Source organism: Carcharhinus amblyrhynchos, chromosome 12 (assembly GCF_965287045.1).
Source record: "Carcharhinus amblyrhynchos chromosome 12, sCarAmb.v2.hapA, whole genome shotgun sequence".
In the NCBI taxonomy this organism is placed as follows: Eukaryota; Metazoa; Chordata; class Chondrichthyes; order Carcharhiniformes; family Carcharhinidae; genus Carcharhinus; species Carcharhinus amblyrhynchos.
In genome coordinates, this window is record NC_137335.1 from 56,200,582 (window position 1) to 56,219,406 (window position 18,825).

General features: G+C 43.2%; 1 protein-coding gene across 7 annotated transcripts in view; it reads right to left on the reverse strand.

Moving 5' to 3' along the window:
* The window catches only part of rcor3 (REST corepressor 3), a 79,038-nt gene that overhangs the window by 43,406 nt on the left and 16,807 nt on the right, over positions 1-18,825 (reverse strand). For all 7 annotated transcript variants that reach the window (XM_080200565.1, XM_080200566.1, XM_080200561.1 and 4 more), the window contains one exon: positions 3,677-3,801. In XM_080200565.1, the coding sequence (XP_080056691.1) occupies positions 3,677-3,801 (125 nt within the window). The remainder of the gene's footprint in view (positions 1-3,676; positions 3,802-18,825) is intronic.

The window sequence follows — 18,825 nt, forward strand, 5'->3', positions numbered from 1 at the left end:
GGCTAGAGTGAGTGTTGGACTCTTAGAGGATGAGAGGGGGGATTTAGTGGTGGGAGATGAGGAAATGGCACAGGCCTTAAGTAAATTTTTTGCCTCGGTCTTCACGGAGGAAGACGCGAATAGTTTGTCGGATATTAAAGATAGAAGGATGGTAGGAGTTGAGGGCCTGAATCCGTTTACTGTCACTAGAGAGGTAGTGCTCGATTGACTAACGGGACTGGTGGTGGTCAAGTCCCCAGGACCAGATGGAATGCATCCCAGGGTTCTGAAGGACATGGCAGAGGTGATAGTGGATGCCTTAGTGATTATTGACCAAAATTTGCTGGATTCTGGGGAAGTGCCGGAAGATTGGAAAACAGCCAACGATACGCCACTGTTTAAAAAAGGTAGCAGATAAAAGGCAGGGAATTATAGGCCGGTGAGTTTAACGTCTGTAATTGGAAAAATTGAGTCTGTCATCAAAGAAGAAATAGCGAGGCATCTGGAAAGGAATGGTTTGATAGAGCAGACGCAGCACTGATTCATTAAGGGGAAGTCGTGTTTGACGAATTCTATGAGGATGTGACTAGTGTGGTAGACAGTGGGGAACCGGTGGATGTGGTGTTTCTCGATTTTCAAAAGGCGTTTGATAAGGTGCCTCACAAAAGGTTGCTTCAGAAGGTTAGGGTGCATGGAGTTGGGGGTAAGGTATTAGCGTGGATAGAGGATTGGTTATCTAATAGGAGGCAGAGAGTTGGTATCAATGAGTGCTATTCTGGTTGGCGGTTGGTGACTAGTGGAGCGCAGCAGGGATCGGTGCTGGGGCCTCAGCTGGTTACCATTTACATAGATGATCTGGAGGAGGGGGCTGAGTGTAGGGTAATGAAATTTGCTGATGACACAAAGATGAGTGGAAAAGCAAATTGCGCGGAGGGTGTGGAAAGTCTGCAGAGGGATCTGGATAGGCTGAGCGAGTGGGCTAGGACCTGGCAGATGGAGTACAATGTTAGCAAGTGTGGGGTTATCCACTTTGGCAGAAATAATAGTAGGAGGGATTACTATTTAAAGGGCGAAAAGCTGCAGCATGCTACGGTGCAGAGGGACCTGGGGGTCCTTGTGCACGAGTCGCAAAAACCCAGTCTGCAGGTGCAGCAGGTGATCAAGAAGGCGAATGGAATGTTGGCCTTTATAGTGAGGGGGATAGAATATAAAAGCAGGGAGGTCTTGCTGCAACTGTACAGGGCACTGGTGAGGCCACAGCTGGAGTACTGTGTGCAGTTTTGGTTGCCACACTTGTGCAAGGATATTTTGGCCTTGGAGGGAGTGCAGAGGAGGTTCACTAGGCTGATACCGGAGATGAGGGGGTTGGACTATGAAGAGAGACTAAATAGACTGGGTCTGGACTTGGAGTTTAGAAGGATGAGGGGGGGCATCTTATAGAGACGTATAAGATAATGAAAGGGATGGATAGGGTAGAGGTAGAGAGATTCTTCCCGCTTAGAAAGTATAGCAGGACTAAAGGGCACAGCCTCAAGGGGGGGGGGGGGGGGACTTCTTCACTCAAAGGGTGGTGAATCTCTGGAATTCTCTGCCCGTTGAAGTGCTGGAGGCTACCTCACTAAATATGTTTAAGTCATGGGTAGATAGGTTTTTGACAGACAAGGGAATTAAGGGTTATGGGGAAAGAGCGGGAAAGTGGAACTGATCCACTTCAGATCAGCCATGATCTTATTGAATGGTGGGGCAGGTTCGAAGGGCTAGATGGCCTACTGCTGCTCCTATTTCTTGTGTTCTTATAAAGAGAAACATCTTCACTCAAGGTGGTAAATTTGCAGCATTCTCTACCACAGAAGTTTGGGGAGGCCAAATCACAATATATTTAAGAAGGAATTACTTGGATTTCTCAACACTAAAGATGGCAAGGGGCATGAGGAGAATGCTGGAGTATGATGTTGAGATAGAGGAACAGCTGTGATCATATTGAATATTGGAGCTAAACACCTGAATGGCCTATTTCTGCTCCTATTTTCTACGTTTCTAAATTGTTTCAACTTGGGCAAATAATTATTATGATCAATGTTTGATAATTCTTTATAGCACATTAACTCAGATTGTGGCATTTTGTGAATTGTAGTCACAGGTATAGCTGGTCACCTCTTTAGCTGAGATAACTGCAGGCTAAGTATCAACTGCTGGTGAAGGGGTGCGACATTAGGATAAGAACTCAAACTACATACGATAAGGAAGATATTTAAAGATCAAGTACAATTAATCATACAAACTGTAATTCTGCACCGAATTGAAGATACTTGCATTTATGGAAAAATGAAATTATTGGAATGCTTTTGACAAAGTCATTTTAAGCAATCTGACTGGATCTATGCTGACTTTTGCGGTATCACCTCCCAGTATTACAAAATAGAGCTAAAGTGCATTCTGATTCGATTTTACATATTTGCATATGCTGCGCAATTTCTTTTAAAACAAATACACTTTATCAGGCCTTTAGCATTATCATCAATATATTTGAGAGATTTGGTATGATCAGGATTGAGCATGAAATGTTTAGACATATTGCTGCTGATACAGTTGCATGTGAAAACTGCACATAATTCTGGTCACTATATTACAAAATAAACACCCTGACATTTACAAAGGAACAATGGACCTCCATAAACTTGGATACTTCCATGTACTAACTTGCACCGAATTCCATTTACCCATCGTCCCCGTGTTCACTGAACTACATTGGTTCTCAGTCTGGCAAGATCTCCACCATCAATTTACATCCTGGTCTCACCCCTCCCTATCTGTGTAGCAACCTCTACAAACTTCCACTATCTCTGCATTTCTAATTCAGGCCTGTTGCTCATCTTTGATCAAAAATTGCTATGCTTTCAACAGCCTAGGCACTATGCTCTAGAATAAAAATAGAAAATGTTATAAATACTCAGCAAGTCTGGCAACATCTATGAATAAAGAAACAGACCTTTTATCAGAATTCCAATCTCTGGAATTCTCTCCCCAAATCTCTGCCCCTTCACTTATCTCTCTCCTTTAAGATGCTCCTTAAAAACTATTTATTTAACCAAGACAGTGGGTCACCTGCCCTAATACTGCTCAGGATCAAGTTTTGTTTGATACATGTTCTGTGCAGTACCTTGGGATGTTTTACTTTATTAAATGCACTATTATCAATATAAGTTGGTATTAGTATTTGTTAACATCTGAAATTAATAGAAACTGCAGAAGCTGTTTACAATGTGGAAGACAATTCAGTAATGATCTCACTAAGGAACCTTCAGGATCCTAAAGAATATCAACAAAATAATTAATACATTTAACACAGATCCTACAAGAGAGTGTAGCCTCAAATTTAAAAGGAGGATGAAAATTGCATTTGTATATATTTATTTTACACAGGTCAGTCAGTCAATGTATTCAAAGGTGCAATCACGACTGGTTGGATGAGTCAACTGAAGAAAGGGCTAGGTAAGTAACTAAATGAAAAGTTTGCTAGGAGTATGAAATGTAATGCATTTTACATTCTAGATCAGATGGACTACAATGTTCTTTCCCGATTTTGATCGGAAACAGTATAATTTAGTGTTCAGAGCACAAGCTGTATACAGGTATCAGTTGCTTCTGTAAGTAGTAAACATGCATGCCAAGGGAATAACCATCTGACTTGACTCACCTTTCATCTTGATTGTTTCTACTTGCTAGTTTTCGTGCTTGTCGATCCATTAAACTTGTTCGTGATCGAGTTTTTTTCCAGGAGTAGTAGTACTTCACTAGACTTGCAATTGACTTATCTGGCAGCTAAGGTATGATACAAGAGGAAACCAATCAAAATGCTACATGATATTAATTACTGCATAGACACTATCACTATAGTGAGCTGAGAAATGGAAGCGAATAAGATTGGGGAGATAAATATGGTCCATATCCTCAACTGATTATTCCTCAAAAACACCCATTAAAGACATTATTTTGTTTAATAATACAGCTTTTTTTAGTCTTTCACAATAAGTTTATTAAAAACAAACAATTTATACCCTTGATGGCAACAGCACTTCAAGGTAGACAAAGGACAATGCATCCAATACAAGGTAATTTAGTATACATTAAGCACTAGTGAAAACAATCATTATCCTTTTTATCTTTGGTTATGGTTTTGAAATGTTAAAATATCTCAAAAGAGAAAAATCAGGATCTGGACATCAAGCACAGCATATCAATGATTAATTAATAAGATTTTCAGTGTCAAATTATATTTTCAATACTCTCAGCATATTTTCAATTGAGAATCAACTTTGCAAACTAAGAATTTAGGGGAGTTAGGAAACAGTAAGGGAGGAACAGGATAAAATAAAGGAAAATTTAAAAAATAGAAATATTGCTCAGAGTTAAGAGCTTTAACAATGAACCACTAACAAGCTACTGCTATCCTGTGACAAGGACACTTAGGACAGTTTCACCTATAGAAAAAGTTAATAGAATGATTCTCTGACTTGCAAGCAAATTAAAGATCTACATAGAGCTATATAGACTGAGAATTTAAATGAGATTGTTATGATTTTCATGTTCAGTATTCTTATCCAGTGGACTTAAAACGTCTTACAAGATTTCTTCAACCTATGTTTATAACAATTCAGAGATTTAGCCCACGTAACCATGATATTCAAACAAGGGAGAGAGAAAATAGGGAACTATAACCAGTAGGCCTGACATCAGTAGCAAGGAAAATATTAGAATCTACTGCTAAGTACATAATGACAGGGCACTTTGTGTAGTCATATTATAATTTTCAGAGTCAACATGGATTTATGAAAGGCAAATAGTGTTTGACAAACACATTTTGTGGGGAGCTAACTATCAAGATAGCTAAGGGGTTGCCAGTAGATGTAGTGCATTTCGATTTTCAAAAAGCAATCAATAAACTGCCACATGATTAAGACAAAAAAATAGAGTTCATGGTATGGGGGAAAATTGGTTAAGGAACAGAAAACAAAAAATGGGAACAAATGAGTCACTTTCAGATTGACAGGTTGTAACTATTGGAGTACTGTAAGATCAGCTATTTACAATCCATATCAATAGCTCACCTCGGAGTATAATGTATCCAAATTATTGCTGATACAAAGTTAGGCATGGAATTGGTTTATGAAGAGGATTCAGGGGTTGCAAAGGGTTAGATTAAGCATGTGGACTGAATATAGCAGATGGAGATAATACATACTGCCTGCCTGCACTATATGTCGGTAGATGTTTCTGATGGACAGGGTACGAATCAAGTGGGTTTGGTTTTTCCTGGATGGTGCTGAGCTTCTTGAGTGCTGCTGGAGCTGCATTCACACACACCCAAGCATAAAAACATAAGAACATAAGAAATAGGAGCAGGAGTAGGCCATCTAGCCCTTCGAGCCTGCCCCGCCATTCAATAAGATCATGGCTGATCTGTCGTGGCTCAGTTCCACATTCCCGCCCTCTCCCCATAACCCTTAATCCCCTCTCTTATCAAAAACCCATCAACCTGTGTCTTAAAAATATTTAGCGAGATAGCCTCCACCACTTCAACGGGCAGAGAATTCCAGAGATTCACCACCCTTTGAGTGAAGAAGTTCCTCCTCAACTCCGTTCTAAACTGCCCCCCCCCCCCTTTATCTTGAGGCTGTGCCCCCTAGTCCTACTATCGTTTCTGAGCGGGAAGAGTCTTCCACCTCTATCCTATCCATCCCATTCATCATCTTATACGTCTCAATGAGATCTCCCCTCATTCTTCTAAACTCTAACGAGTACAAGCCTAATTTATTCAGCCTCTCCTCATAGCTCAACCCCCTCAACTCCGGCATCAGCCTAGTAAACCTCCTCTGCACTCCCTCCAAGGCCAAAATATCCTTGCGTAAGTACGGCGACCAAAACTGCACACAGTACTCCAGCTGCGGCCTCACCAATGCCCTATACAGCCGCAGCAAAACCTCCCTACTTTTATATTCAATCCCCCTCGCAATGAAGGCCAGCATCCCATTCGCCTTCCTGACCACCTGCTGCACCTGCAAGCTGGGTTTTTGTGACTCATGCACAAAGACCCCGAGGTCCCTCTGCACCGTCGCCTGCTGCAGTTTTTCGCCACTTAAGTAATAGTCCTTCCTACCATTATTCCTACCAAAGTGGACCACCTCGCACTTGCCAACATTAAATTCCATTTGCCATTTCCTGGCCCATTCGCCCAGCCTATCTAGTTCCTTCTGCAGACTCTCCACACCCTCCGCACAATTTGCCGTTCCACCAATCTTGGTGTCGTCAGCAAATTTCGACACCCTACACTCGGTTCCCTCCTCCAGATCATCTATATAAATGGTAAATAGCTGAGGCCCCAGCACCGACCCCTGGGGCACTCCACTAGTCACCATCTGCCAATCCGAATAGCAGCCATTGACCCCCACTCTCTGCCTCCTACTTGACAACCAATCCTCTATCCATGCTAACACCCTACCCCCAACTCCATGTCCCTCGACCTTCTGCAATACCCTCTTGTGAGGTACCTTGTCAAACGCCTTCTGAAAATCAAGACAGACCACATCCACCGGCTCTCCTCTATCCACCGCCCTAGACACATCCTCATAGAGCTCCAGTAAATTTGTCAGACACGACTTCCCTTTAACGAAACCGTGCTGCGTCTGCTCTATCAAGCACTTTCTCTCAAGATGCCTCGCTATTTCCTCCTTGATGACGGATTCTAACATTTTACCTACAACCGACGTTAAACTAATCGGCCTATAATTCCCTGCCTTTTGCCTGGCACCCTTCTTAAACAACGGCGTAACATTAGCCGTTTTCCAATCTTCCAGCACTTCCCCGGAATCCAGCGACGTCTGGAAAATAACCACCAAGGCATCCACTATCACCTCCGCCATTTCTTTCAGAACCCTCGGATGCATTCCATCCGGTCCTGGCGACTTGTCCACAATCAGCCCCTCCAGTCTGTCGAGCACCGCCTCTCTAGTAACAGTAATGTCATCGAGACCCTCCAGTCCTACCACCTTTCCATCTCTAACACCCGGCAAATTATTCACGTCCTCCTCCTTGAAAACAGAAACAAAAAAGTTATTCAAGACCTCAGCCATATCCCCATCCCCTACCACTAAGTCCCCCTTCTCATCCTCTAAGGGACCAACGTTCACCCTAGCCAGCCTCTTCCTTTTTATATATTTATAAAAACTCTTGCTATCCTTTTTTATATTAAGCGCTAGCCCAGCTTCATAGTTTCTCCTACCCTTCTTTATCAACTTCTTTGTCAATCTTTGTTGACATTTAAACCTCTCCCAATCCTCTTCTCGCCCACTACTCTTAGCTACTCTAAACGCCTCCGCTTCTAATTTAACACTTTCCTTCACCTCCTTCGTTATCCACGGCTTATTACCTCTCCTCCTACGGTCCTTTTTGACCATCGGAATAAATTTCTGCTGAGCACCAAGAAAGATCTCCTTAAAGATCCTCCACTGCTCCTCAGCAGACCTACCTTCCAACGCGCTCCCCCAGTCCACATTCGCCAATTCTTCTCTCATCCTACCATACTCCCCTCTGTTCAAACAAAGGACGCGCGTCCAGGAACCCACTTTCTCCTCCTCCATCTGCACCAGAAACTCCACCATACAATGATCGCTCTCCCCAAGAGGATCCTTCACCGCAAGGTCCCTAATTCTACCCGCCTCATTACATAACACCAGATCCAAGATAGCTCGCTCCCTCGTCGGCTCTAACACACACTGTTCCAGGAAACTATCCCGGCAGCGTTCCAAGAACTCCTCCTCGAGCCCACTGCGTCCAACATCGGTTGACCAATCTATATGTAGATTGAAATCCCCCATAACTACGGCCGTCCCACTCCTGCACGCCGCACTTATTTGCGCGTTAACAGCCCGCCCCACCTCCAGATCATTATTCGGGGGCCTATAGACGACACCCACCAGCGTCTTCCTCCCTTTGCTGTTCCTAATCTCTACCCACAACGATTCCACTTTCTGCTCCTTGGCTCCAATATCATCCCTTGCTACCACCCTGATGCTGTCCTTAATCAGCAGAGCTACGGCCCCCCCCCTTTTCCCTCCCGCCTATCCTTCCTAAACACTTGATACCCCTGGACATTCAGCTCCCAGTCCCTGTCACCTTGCAGCCTCTGTAATGGCCACCAGATCATATCCATTTGTGCCGATCTGTGCCACCAGCTCATCCACTTTATTCCGAATCACACCCTTGACCTGTGTTTTGCAAATTGTGGACAGCCTTTGGGGAGTCAGAAGGTGAGTTACCCGCCATAAATTTCACAGCTTCTGACCTACTCTTGTAGCCACATTATTCATATCACTGGTTGAATCAAATTTCTTGTCAATGTTAACCCATTGATAGATGTTAACAGTGGGGAATTCAGTGATGGTAATACCATTTAATGTCACAGAGATGGTTAGATTTGCTCTTGTTGGCAATGGTCATTATCTAACACTTGGGTGGTATAAAAGGTAGTTGCTGCTTATCAATGTAGGGACCTTTGACCCAAAAGCAGTAATAGTAAGAAAAAAATTATTACTTCAAATGTTTGGGAATATGTAATTGTTTTTAGAAGCATTTAAAAATAAATTTGAAGTGTTTGCATCATCTGTAAAAGGGATCAATTATGATTTTATGAAAAAGAATCAATAACATCAGTCATATAAATACTATGGAGACAGCAGTAGGTCAGAGGGTAGCAATCCTGCAGCAAGTAACTCACCTGCTGACTCCGCAAAGCCTGTTCAGCATCTACAAGGCAAAGGTCAACAGCGTGATGAAATACTCTCCACTTGACTGGATGAACTGCACCATCCAGGACAAAGCAGTCTACTTGATTGGCACCCCATCATCTTCAATATTCATGGCTCCATTACTGATGCACAGTGGTACAAAGTATGTACCACCTATAAGATGCACTACAGCAACTCAACAAGGCTCCTTCAACAGTACCTCCAAATCCACAACCTCTACTACCAACAAGGACAACAGATGCATGAGAACACCTTGTCTGCAAGTTTCCCCCACCCCCACAAAGCCACACATCATCATGACTCAGAGCTATATCTGTTCCTTCACTATTACTGGGTTAAAATCCAGAATTTTCTTCCTGACAACATTGTACCCAAACCTCAGACTACAGTGGTTCACAAAAATAGCTCAACACCACTGTCTCAAGGGCAAGTAGGGATAGACAATAAATGCTGGCCAAGCCATCAACACCCACATTCATTAAAAAATGTGTTTTTAAAAAAAGGAAGCAAATTAAAATACAGAGACTGCGCAGCAGATAAAAAGGAAAGAGAACGGATGGAGGAGGTAGTTATATTGTTTTGGTTTTTTCATCTCAGGATTCATTAGCATCCTACTCTAGACAATGGTCTTTTGCTGAAAACACCATTACATTCTATTTACAAATGTTAAACAATGTCAAAACACAGCTGGAGGTACTAAACTCTAAGATGCTTCTCAGTCATTTTCCTTCAGTGAGTGATATCCCTGTGACATAGCTACTGAGGATTTAAGTGGGAAGCTATCATTTGAGTTAACCCTTTATTCTGCATTTCCCCCAAGTTCACTCTGCCCATATCCAACTCCTACTTCCATCAACACTGTCAACCTGAAGTCACTTTTGCTAGAGGAACAATTCCCAATTTCAGCTCTCTTGAAGGACGTGAAGGACATATGTTTTCCCCTACTGTCTCCTTGGAAGGCAAACACATCAGTAGAGTGGGATAGCAGCCTCTCACAAATGTACTTTCAGCTCATGTGAAGAGCTTTGCAGTTGTGATGACAAGAAAAGCATTCAATCTGAATGAAGAATGAAGCTGGTGGACAAAAGGAACATCCTGAAGACAGGAGATGAAGGAGGGAGGAATTCTCTACTATCTTGGGGTAAGAATTTCTCTTTTTATAGGTAGTGGTATCACTTTCACACTTGCATCAGTACGAGGCTGCTCCACTGTAGATAATGAGATCTTTGGATCAGATGCATCATGACCAATGAGATAAACTTCAGGACTTGGATCAATAAGAAGTTCCTGTATAGCACAGAAACCACAGACAGAACATTATCTTGCAAGTGGTCACCATTCTTGGTGCATACTGCTTCCCCTAGCCTGTCTCCAAAGTGAAAGATCTGTAATATCCTTGGTCTTTGGAGTTGAGTAAAGGTTGCAATGTCATTTTAGATGAAACTGTCAGAAACCACGAAGACACCAGCTCACGTGTCTAGCTTGAATTGAAGCAGATGCCCCTTTACATCAATGTCAGCACTCCAATATGATTTTGTAATTTCCTTCCAGTCTCCTGAGAGATTTCCTGTTCGTCAAAGTCTTGAATTTCAAGAGTGGAGGCCCCATAAACAGATGTAAGCCAAGACTTCCTGGAGCGGCCGACCACTTTAAAACGGCCCAACTTGCCACATCAGATTGATGCACAAATTAGTTGGGGCATTCTTTCCACCTGCGGATCTTCTTCTTCCTTACACCCTTTCAATGACAACTTTTTATTTTACAAAGACTCAAGTATGGGTCAAAGGTTCCACTGTCTTTTTGTTCACTGCTCAGCCTGTCTAGGACTCTCTATATTTTGAAATGATTATGTTAAGGGCAAAGTAGTAGCCATTTCTCGCCCTAATTTGAAGCTGTCTTTTTCCAGACTGCTCATCTTGCCAGTCACTTGGCTGCCCTCGTTATTTTGTCATCTCCAGTGTGATAGCTGGATTGGCCTTGAAGTTGACCTGCTGTTGGGCTTCACTTGAAGCTTTTCCCACCATTTTCTACTGATTCAGTGAGTGCAGTCGCCTTTTATTATGTTTTTAAACTTGGGACTAGTTAACTTCTTACTTCTATGTGATCTTGCTGAATCTTTTGTTGAAAACAATTTTATTTACACAATAACTATTCACAAAAGTTAAACAAGACAAAGCAAACTACTTTCCATCATTTTCCTTCTGTGACATCACTGTGGTATAGCTCCTCACACACACACTCATTAGCCATTAAAATTAACTCTTTACTCCACAAATGGGCAGCAAGCTAAGTGGGCATCTGGATTTTTAAGCAGTTCAAAAGCGCATTTAGGACTGCTGTCCATGTTTCTTTCACTTCCTGTTGATTGAATGTCCAGAATCAGCCATTGCATGTTAATATCAAGGCAATTCTGGTAGATCCACATGACTACAACCAAGAGAAAATGAGGGTTGCGAAAGTCCAAGAAGTGTTCAATTGTGTAGAAGGCTGCACAGACAAAATCCTGTTTAGGCAGAAATTACTGCCTGCCATGAACCAGAGCTCTGACCATTTAGATACAATGCTTCATTTTATTTTTCTGGCCAAAGTGGAAAATTTCCCACTTTCCTACATTGTATTTCATTTGCCAGTCTTCGCCCAGTCAACTGTTGTATATTTGTAGCCTTCTTGTATCCTCTTCATATCTTACTACCCTATCACTGCGTCATTAAATTTAGCAACCATATGTTCATCATTGATATAAATTGCAGAGTTGAACCCCAGTATGGATTGCTGTAGCACACCATCAACATATTGCCAACCAAAAGACCCATTTATGCCAAGTGTTTCCTGATAGCTAGCCAATCTTTTATCCATGTCAATATTACCTCCTACACCACGAGTTTTTTTTTGCAATATCTTTTCATGTGGTACCTTATTTTGATTTGATTTATTATTGCCGTATGTATCAGGATACATGTGAAGTATTGTTTCTTGCATGCTATACACTCACAACATACTGTTCACAGAGTACACTGGGGAGAAGGAATGCTAGTACCCCTCAAAAGCCTGATGGCAGCTGGGAAGAAGCTATTCTTGAGTCAGCTGATATGTGTTTTTGGACTTTTGCAACTTCTTCCTGATGGAAGAAGGCGGAAGAGAGTATGTTTGCGGTGCATGGAGTCCTTGATTATGCTGGCTGCTTTTCTCAGGCAGCAGGAAGTGTAGACAGTTAATAGAAGGGAGGCTGGTTTGCATGGTGGACTGGGTTACCTTCACAACCTTTTGTAGTCTCTTGTGGTCTCGGTCACAGTCATAATGTCAGAGGTTTACAGCATGGAAATAGGTCCTTCCACACAACGTATCCATGCTGCTCCTTTTTTCTAAAGGCACTAAGTTAATCCCAATTGCCAGCGTTTGGCCCATATCCCTCTATATCTATCCTACCCATGTAAGTGTCTAAATGCTCTTTAAAAGACAAAACTGCACCCGTCTCTACTACCACCTCTGGCAGCTTGTTCCAGATACTCTCCACCCTGTGTGAAAAAATTTGCCTCTCTCCCCTCTCACCTTAAACCTATGCCCTCTAGTTTTAGGACTCCCCTATCTTTGGGAAAAGATATTTACTATCTAGCTCAACTGTGCCCCTCATTATTTGATAGACCTCTGTCAGATCACCCCTGAGTCTCTTATGCTCCAGGGAAAAGAATCCCAGTCTATCCAGCCTCTCTTTATAACTCAAACCATCAAGTCCTGGTAGCATCCTAGTAAAATTTTTCTGCACTCTTTCTTGTTTAGTAATATCCTTTCTATAGTAGGGTGACCAGACTGTACACAGTATTCCATGTGTGGTCTTACTAATGTCTTGTACTTGGTGGGGGTGGGGGCCCAAAACCCTCAGCCCCTGAATCTGCACAACAGGTTTGAGATTTTTGCTCCCAGTGTGGACAAGGACAAAACTGCAAGGCGGACGAGCAATCTGCCCACGGTACAGTGGTGCAGGGAGAGGTCAAAGCGGAAGAAGTAAAGAGAAATGCAGTGGTAATTGGGGATAGTGTAGTTAGGAACAAAGCCATTGTCCTTTGTGACAAGGATAAAGAATACCGAAGGGTGTGTTGCCAGCCTGGTACTCGGGTCCAGGATGTCTCATCTGGGCTGCAGAGGAACCTGGAATGGGAGGGAGAGAATCTGGTCGTCGTGGTTCATGTGGGTGCCAACGACATAGGCAAAATAGGAACTAAGGACCTGCAGAGGGAGTATGATAATCTGAGAACCAAATTAAAAAGCAGAACCAACAAAAGTGGTTATCTCTGGATTACTACCTGAGCCACGCTCAAATTAGCACAGGGTAAATAGGATTAAGGAGATGAATGCATGGCTCAAGGATTGGTCTGGGAGGAATGGGTTCGAATTTATGGAGCACTGGCACCAGTACTGGGGCAGATGGGACCTGTTCAGATCAGATGGTCTTCGTCTGAATCGTGCTGGGACCACAGCCCTGGCAAATCATTTAAGTAGGACTGTAGATAGGACTTTAAACTAATTAGTGGGGGGGGGGGGGGGGGAAGAGAGAGAGAGAGAGAGAGGAGGAGGAGGAGGAGGGTGCAGGGGTGGGGGAAATTACAAAATCTAAAGTAAAGGAGAGGGTACGTGTGCAGGTTAACGTTGAGGATGTTCAACTAATTAAAGCAGTAGGGGGCACAAGAGAGATTAGTGGCATTTCTACAAATAAGGTCCAGGTAAAGGCTGGTATAAAAAAACTCTACCTGAATGCACGAAGCATTCAGAACAAAGTGAATGAGCTGATGGCGCAAATCAGCACAAATGGGTATGATCTAGTGGCCATTACGGAAACGTGGTTGCAGGGTGACCGGGACTGGGAACTGAATATCCAGGGGTATCAGGCGTTTAGGAAGGACAGACAGGAGGAAAAAGGAGGTGGGGTAGCTCTGTTAATAAAGGATAATATCAGGGCGGTAGTAAAAGATATAGGCTCCAAAGAGCAAAACGTGGAATTGTTGTGGGTGGAGATAAGGAATAGTAAGGGAAGAAAGACACTGGTGGGTGTGGTCTATAGGCCCCCAAATAATAACTTTGAGGTGGGGCGGGCTATAAACAAACAAATAATTGATGCTTGCAGAAACCAAACGGCGATAATTATGGGGGATTTTAATCTGCATATTGATTGGATGACCCATGTCGGACGCGGTGGGCTCGAGGAAGAGTTCTTGGAATGCTGTCGGGATAGTTTCCTTGAACAGTATGTAACAGAACCTACGAGGGAGCGAGCTATCTTAAATCTGGTAGTGTGTAACGAGGCAGGCAGAATTAGGGATCTTCTTGTGAGGGATCCTCTCGGGACGAGTGATCATAGTATGGTTGAACTTCTGATGCAGATGGAAGATGAGAAAGTAGGGTTCCGAACCTGTGTCCTCTGTTTGAGCAGAGGGGAGTATGATAAGATGAGGGCGGAATTGGCAAATGTAGATTGGGGGTGCAGATTGGTTGGTAGGACGGCTGAGAAACAGTGGAAGATTTTTAAGGAGATCTTTTTCGGTGCTCAGCAGAAATATATTCTGATGGTAAAAAAGGACTGTAAGAGATAACCAGCCGTGGTTATCGAAGGAAATAAAGGAGAGTATTAAATTAAAAGCTGATGAGTTCAGAGCGGCTAAAAATAGTGGGCGATTAGAAGATTGGGAAAGATTTAAAAAACAACAAAGAATGACCAAGAAAGCGATAAAGAAAGGAAAGATAGAGTATGAAGCTAAACTAGCTCTAAATATAAAAAATGATAGTAAAAGTTTTTACAAATACATAAAGAGGAGGAGACTGGCTAGAGTGAATGTTGGACCCTTGGAGGACGAGAGGGGGGATTTAGTGGTGAGTGACGAGGAAATGGTTGACACTTTAAATAAGTTTTTTGTGTCGGTCTTCGAGAGGACACAAGTAGCTTGCCGAATATTAAAGATAGAAGGATGGTAGGAGATGAGGTCCTTAATGCAATTACTGTCACTAGAGAGGTAGTGCTTGATAGACTAATGGGACTGAAGGTAGACAAGTCCCCGGGACCAGATGGAATGCATCCCAGGGTTCTGAAAGAAATGGCAGAGGGGATAGCGGATGCCTTAGTAATTATTTATCAAAATTTGCTGGACTCTGGGGAAGTGCTGGAAGATTGGAAAACGGCTAATGTTACGCCACTGTTTAAAAAAGGTAACAGACAAAAGGCAGGGAATTATAGACCGATTAGTTTAATGTCCGTAGTTGGAAAAATGCTAGAATCCGTCATCAAAGAAGAAATAGCGAGACACCTAGAAAAGAATGGTTTGATCAAGCAGACGCAGCACGGATTCGTATAGGGAAAATTGTGTTCAACAAATTTATTGGATTTCTACGAGGATGTGACTAGTGCCGCAGACAGAGGGGAACCGGTGGATGTGGTGTTTTTAGATTTCCAGAAGGCTTTTAATAAGGTGCCTCAGAACAGGTTGCTGCAAAAGGTTAGGGTGCACGGAGTTGGGGGTAAGGTGTTAGCATGGATAGAGGATTGGTTGTCTAATAGGAAGCAGAGAGTTGGAATCAATGGGTGCTATTCTGGTTGGCAGTTGGTGACTAATGGAGTGCCGCAGGGATCGGTGCTGGGGCCTCAACTGTTTACCATTTACATAAACGATCTGGAGAAGGGGGTTGAGTGTAGGGTAACAAAATTTGCTGATGACACGAAGATGAGTGGAAAAGCAAATTGCGTGGAAGGCGCAGAGAGATCTGGATAGGCTGAGTGAGTGGGTGAGGACCTGGTAGATGGAGTATAATGTTAGCAAATGTAAGGTTATCCACTTTGGTAGAAATAACAGGAGGAGGGATTATTATTTAAAGAGCGAAAAGCTGCAGCATGCTACAGTGCAGAGGGACCTGGGGGTCCTTGTGTACGAATCACAAAAACCCAGTCTGCAGGTGCAGCAGGTGATCAAGAAGGCGAATGGAATGTTAGTCTTTATAGCGAGGGGGATAGAATATAAAAGCAAGGAGGTCTTGCTGCAACTGTACAGGGCACTGGTGTCGCCGCAACTGGAGTACTGTGTGCAGTTTTGGTTGCTGCATTTGTGAAAGGATATATTGGCCTAGGAGGGAGTGCAGAGAAGGATCACCAGGCTGATACTGGAGATGAGGGGGTTAGCTTATGAGGAGAGATTGAATAGACTGGGTCTGTACTCGGAGTTTAGAAAGCTGAGGGGGGGATCTTATAGAGACATATAAAGGGGCTAGATAGGGTAGAAGTAGAGAGATTCTTCCCGCTGAGAAAGGATAGCAGAACTAGAGGGCACAGCCTCAAAATAACAGGGCGGCGGCGGGGGGGGGCAGTTTAGATCAGAGTTGAGGAGGAACTTCTTCACTCAAAAGGGTGGTGAGTCTCTGGAATTCTCTGCCCATTGAAGTCGTAGAGGCTACCTCGCTGAATATATTTAAGTCACAAGTAAATAGATTTCTGATAGACAAGTGAATTAAGGGTTATGGGGAGAAAGCAGGAAAGTGGAGCTGATCCACATCAGATCAGCCATGATCTTGTTGAATGGCGGGGCAGGCTCGAGGGGCTAGATGGCCTTTTCCTGGTCCTATTTCTTATGTTCTTATGGAACATCACGAACTGTGCACATGGCTATACTACTGCTCGACTGGTATAAAAGAGTCAGGGACAAGTTGTAATAGGCTAATGCTCTGGAAGCACGCATACAGAATGAGATAAATGTTTGGAAAAAGTAGAACAAAGGAGCTAGCTTGCCTGGGTGCGCGGGACCACTAATGCCTGCCCACCTTAAGAAAAACTAGCCCCAACGTTGTAAAACAAAAGGTATAAATCTTCTATCCGGAGTTGACTTGATTATCATCAAACCAAGCCGAATAGCTCTTCTTGGTGTACAGTACAACTTCAACAAGATGTCCCAACTCCTGTATTCAATGTTCTGACCAATGAAACCAAGCACACTGAATGCCTTCTTCACCACTCTATCCACCTGTGACTCCACATTCAAGGAGCTATGAACCTACACCCCTAGATCTTTGTTCTGTAAGTTGCCCCAACACCCTACCATTAACTGTGTAAGTCCTGCCTTGGTTCAATCTACTGAAATGCATTTATCTAAATTAAACTCCATCTGCCATTTATCGACCCACTGGCCCAATTGTTCAAGATCCCGTTGCAATCCTAGGTAACTTCTTCACTGCCCACTATGTCACCAATCTTGGTGTCATCTGCAAACTTACTAACCATGCGTCCTAAATTCTCATTCAAATCATTAATATAAATGACAAACAACAGAGGACCCAGCACTAATCTGAGGCACACCGCTGGTTACAGGCCTCCAGTTTAAAATACAACCCTCTACAACCACCCTCTGCCTTCTGTTATCAAGCCAATTTTGTATCTATTTGGCTACCTCACCCCGGATCCCATGAGATTTAACCTCATGCAATAACCTACATATAGTACCTCGTCAAAGGCCTTGTTATATTCCATGCAGACAACATCAACTGCATTGCCCTCATCTATCTTTTTGGTTACCCCTTCAAAAAACTCAAATTCATGAGACATGATTTTCCACTCAAAGCCATGATGACTGTTCCTAATCAGCCCTTGTGTCTCTAAATGCTTGTAAATCTTGTCTCTCACAATACCTAGCAACCTACCCACTATAGATGTGAGGCTCACTGGCCTGTAGTTCACAGGCTTTTCCCTGCAGCCCTTCTTAAATAAAGACAACAGTTGCCACCCTCCAATCTTCAGGCATCTCACCTGTGGCTGTCAATGATTCAAGTATCACCTCTAAGAGACCCATAATTTCCTCCTTAACCTCCTACAACATCCTGTGATACACTTCATCAGGTCCCAGGGATTTATCTACCTCAATGTGCTTTAAAACTTCCAGCACCTTCTCTGTAATATGTACATTCCTCAACACATCACTGTTTATTTCCCCAAGTTCCCTAACATTAATCCTTTTCTCAACAGTAAATACTGATTAGAAATATTAATTTAGGATCTCCTACGGATCCACACATAGATGACACAGTTGATCCTAAAGAGGCACTGCCCTCTCCCAACTTTTTTGCCCTTTATTTATTTGTAGAAAATCTGGCTCTCCTTTGCCACAGCTGCCAAAGCAATCTTGTGCCCCCTTTTGTCCTCCTTATTTCTCTCTCAACTCTACTCCTACACCCTCTATACTCTTCAACAAATCCCAGCTGTGTATACGTCAAAACCTCCTTCTTCTTGATCAGGGCCTCAATGTCCCAAGTCATCCAGGATTCCAAGGCAGGAGCCATACAATGCTGTGATGCATCCAGAAAGGATGCTTTCTATGATGCATCTGTAAAAGTTCGAGTGTGTTTTAGTGGACATGCCTAATTTCTTGAGCCTCCTGAGAAAGTAGAGGTGTTCATGGGCTTTAACAATAGTGTTGGTGTAAAGGGACCAGGACAGATTGTTGGTGATCTGAACACCTAGAAAAATTAGGCTCTCAACCACCGCCACTTCATCATCGTTGATGTAGACAGGGCCACGTCCTTCACCGTGTTTCTTGAAGTCAGTGTCTATCTTCTTTGTTTCACTAACATTGAGGGAGGGATTATTGTCATCACACTATTTCACCAGATTCTCTTTTTCTGTACTCTGTCTTGTCATCGTTTGAGATCTGACCCACTACAGTGGTGTCATCAGCAAACTTGAAAATGGAGTTGGAGTGGAATTTGGTCACGCAGTCATAAGTGTATAAGGTGGTCAGCACAACATCAAGGGCCAAAGGGCCTATACTGTGCTGTAATGTTCTATGAGTATCTTAAGGGGCTGAGAACACATCCCTGTGGGACACCAGTGTTGAGGATAATCTTGGAGAAAGTACCATTATCTATCCTTACTGACTGCAGTCTGTGGGTTAGGAAGTCAAGGATTAGTTGCACAGGGAGGAAATGAGCTGCAGGCCACGGAGTTTGGAGACAAGTTTTGTTGGGATAATGGTGTTGAAGGCTGAGCTGTAGTCAATGAATAGGAGCCTGACAGGTGTCC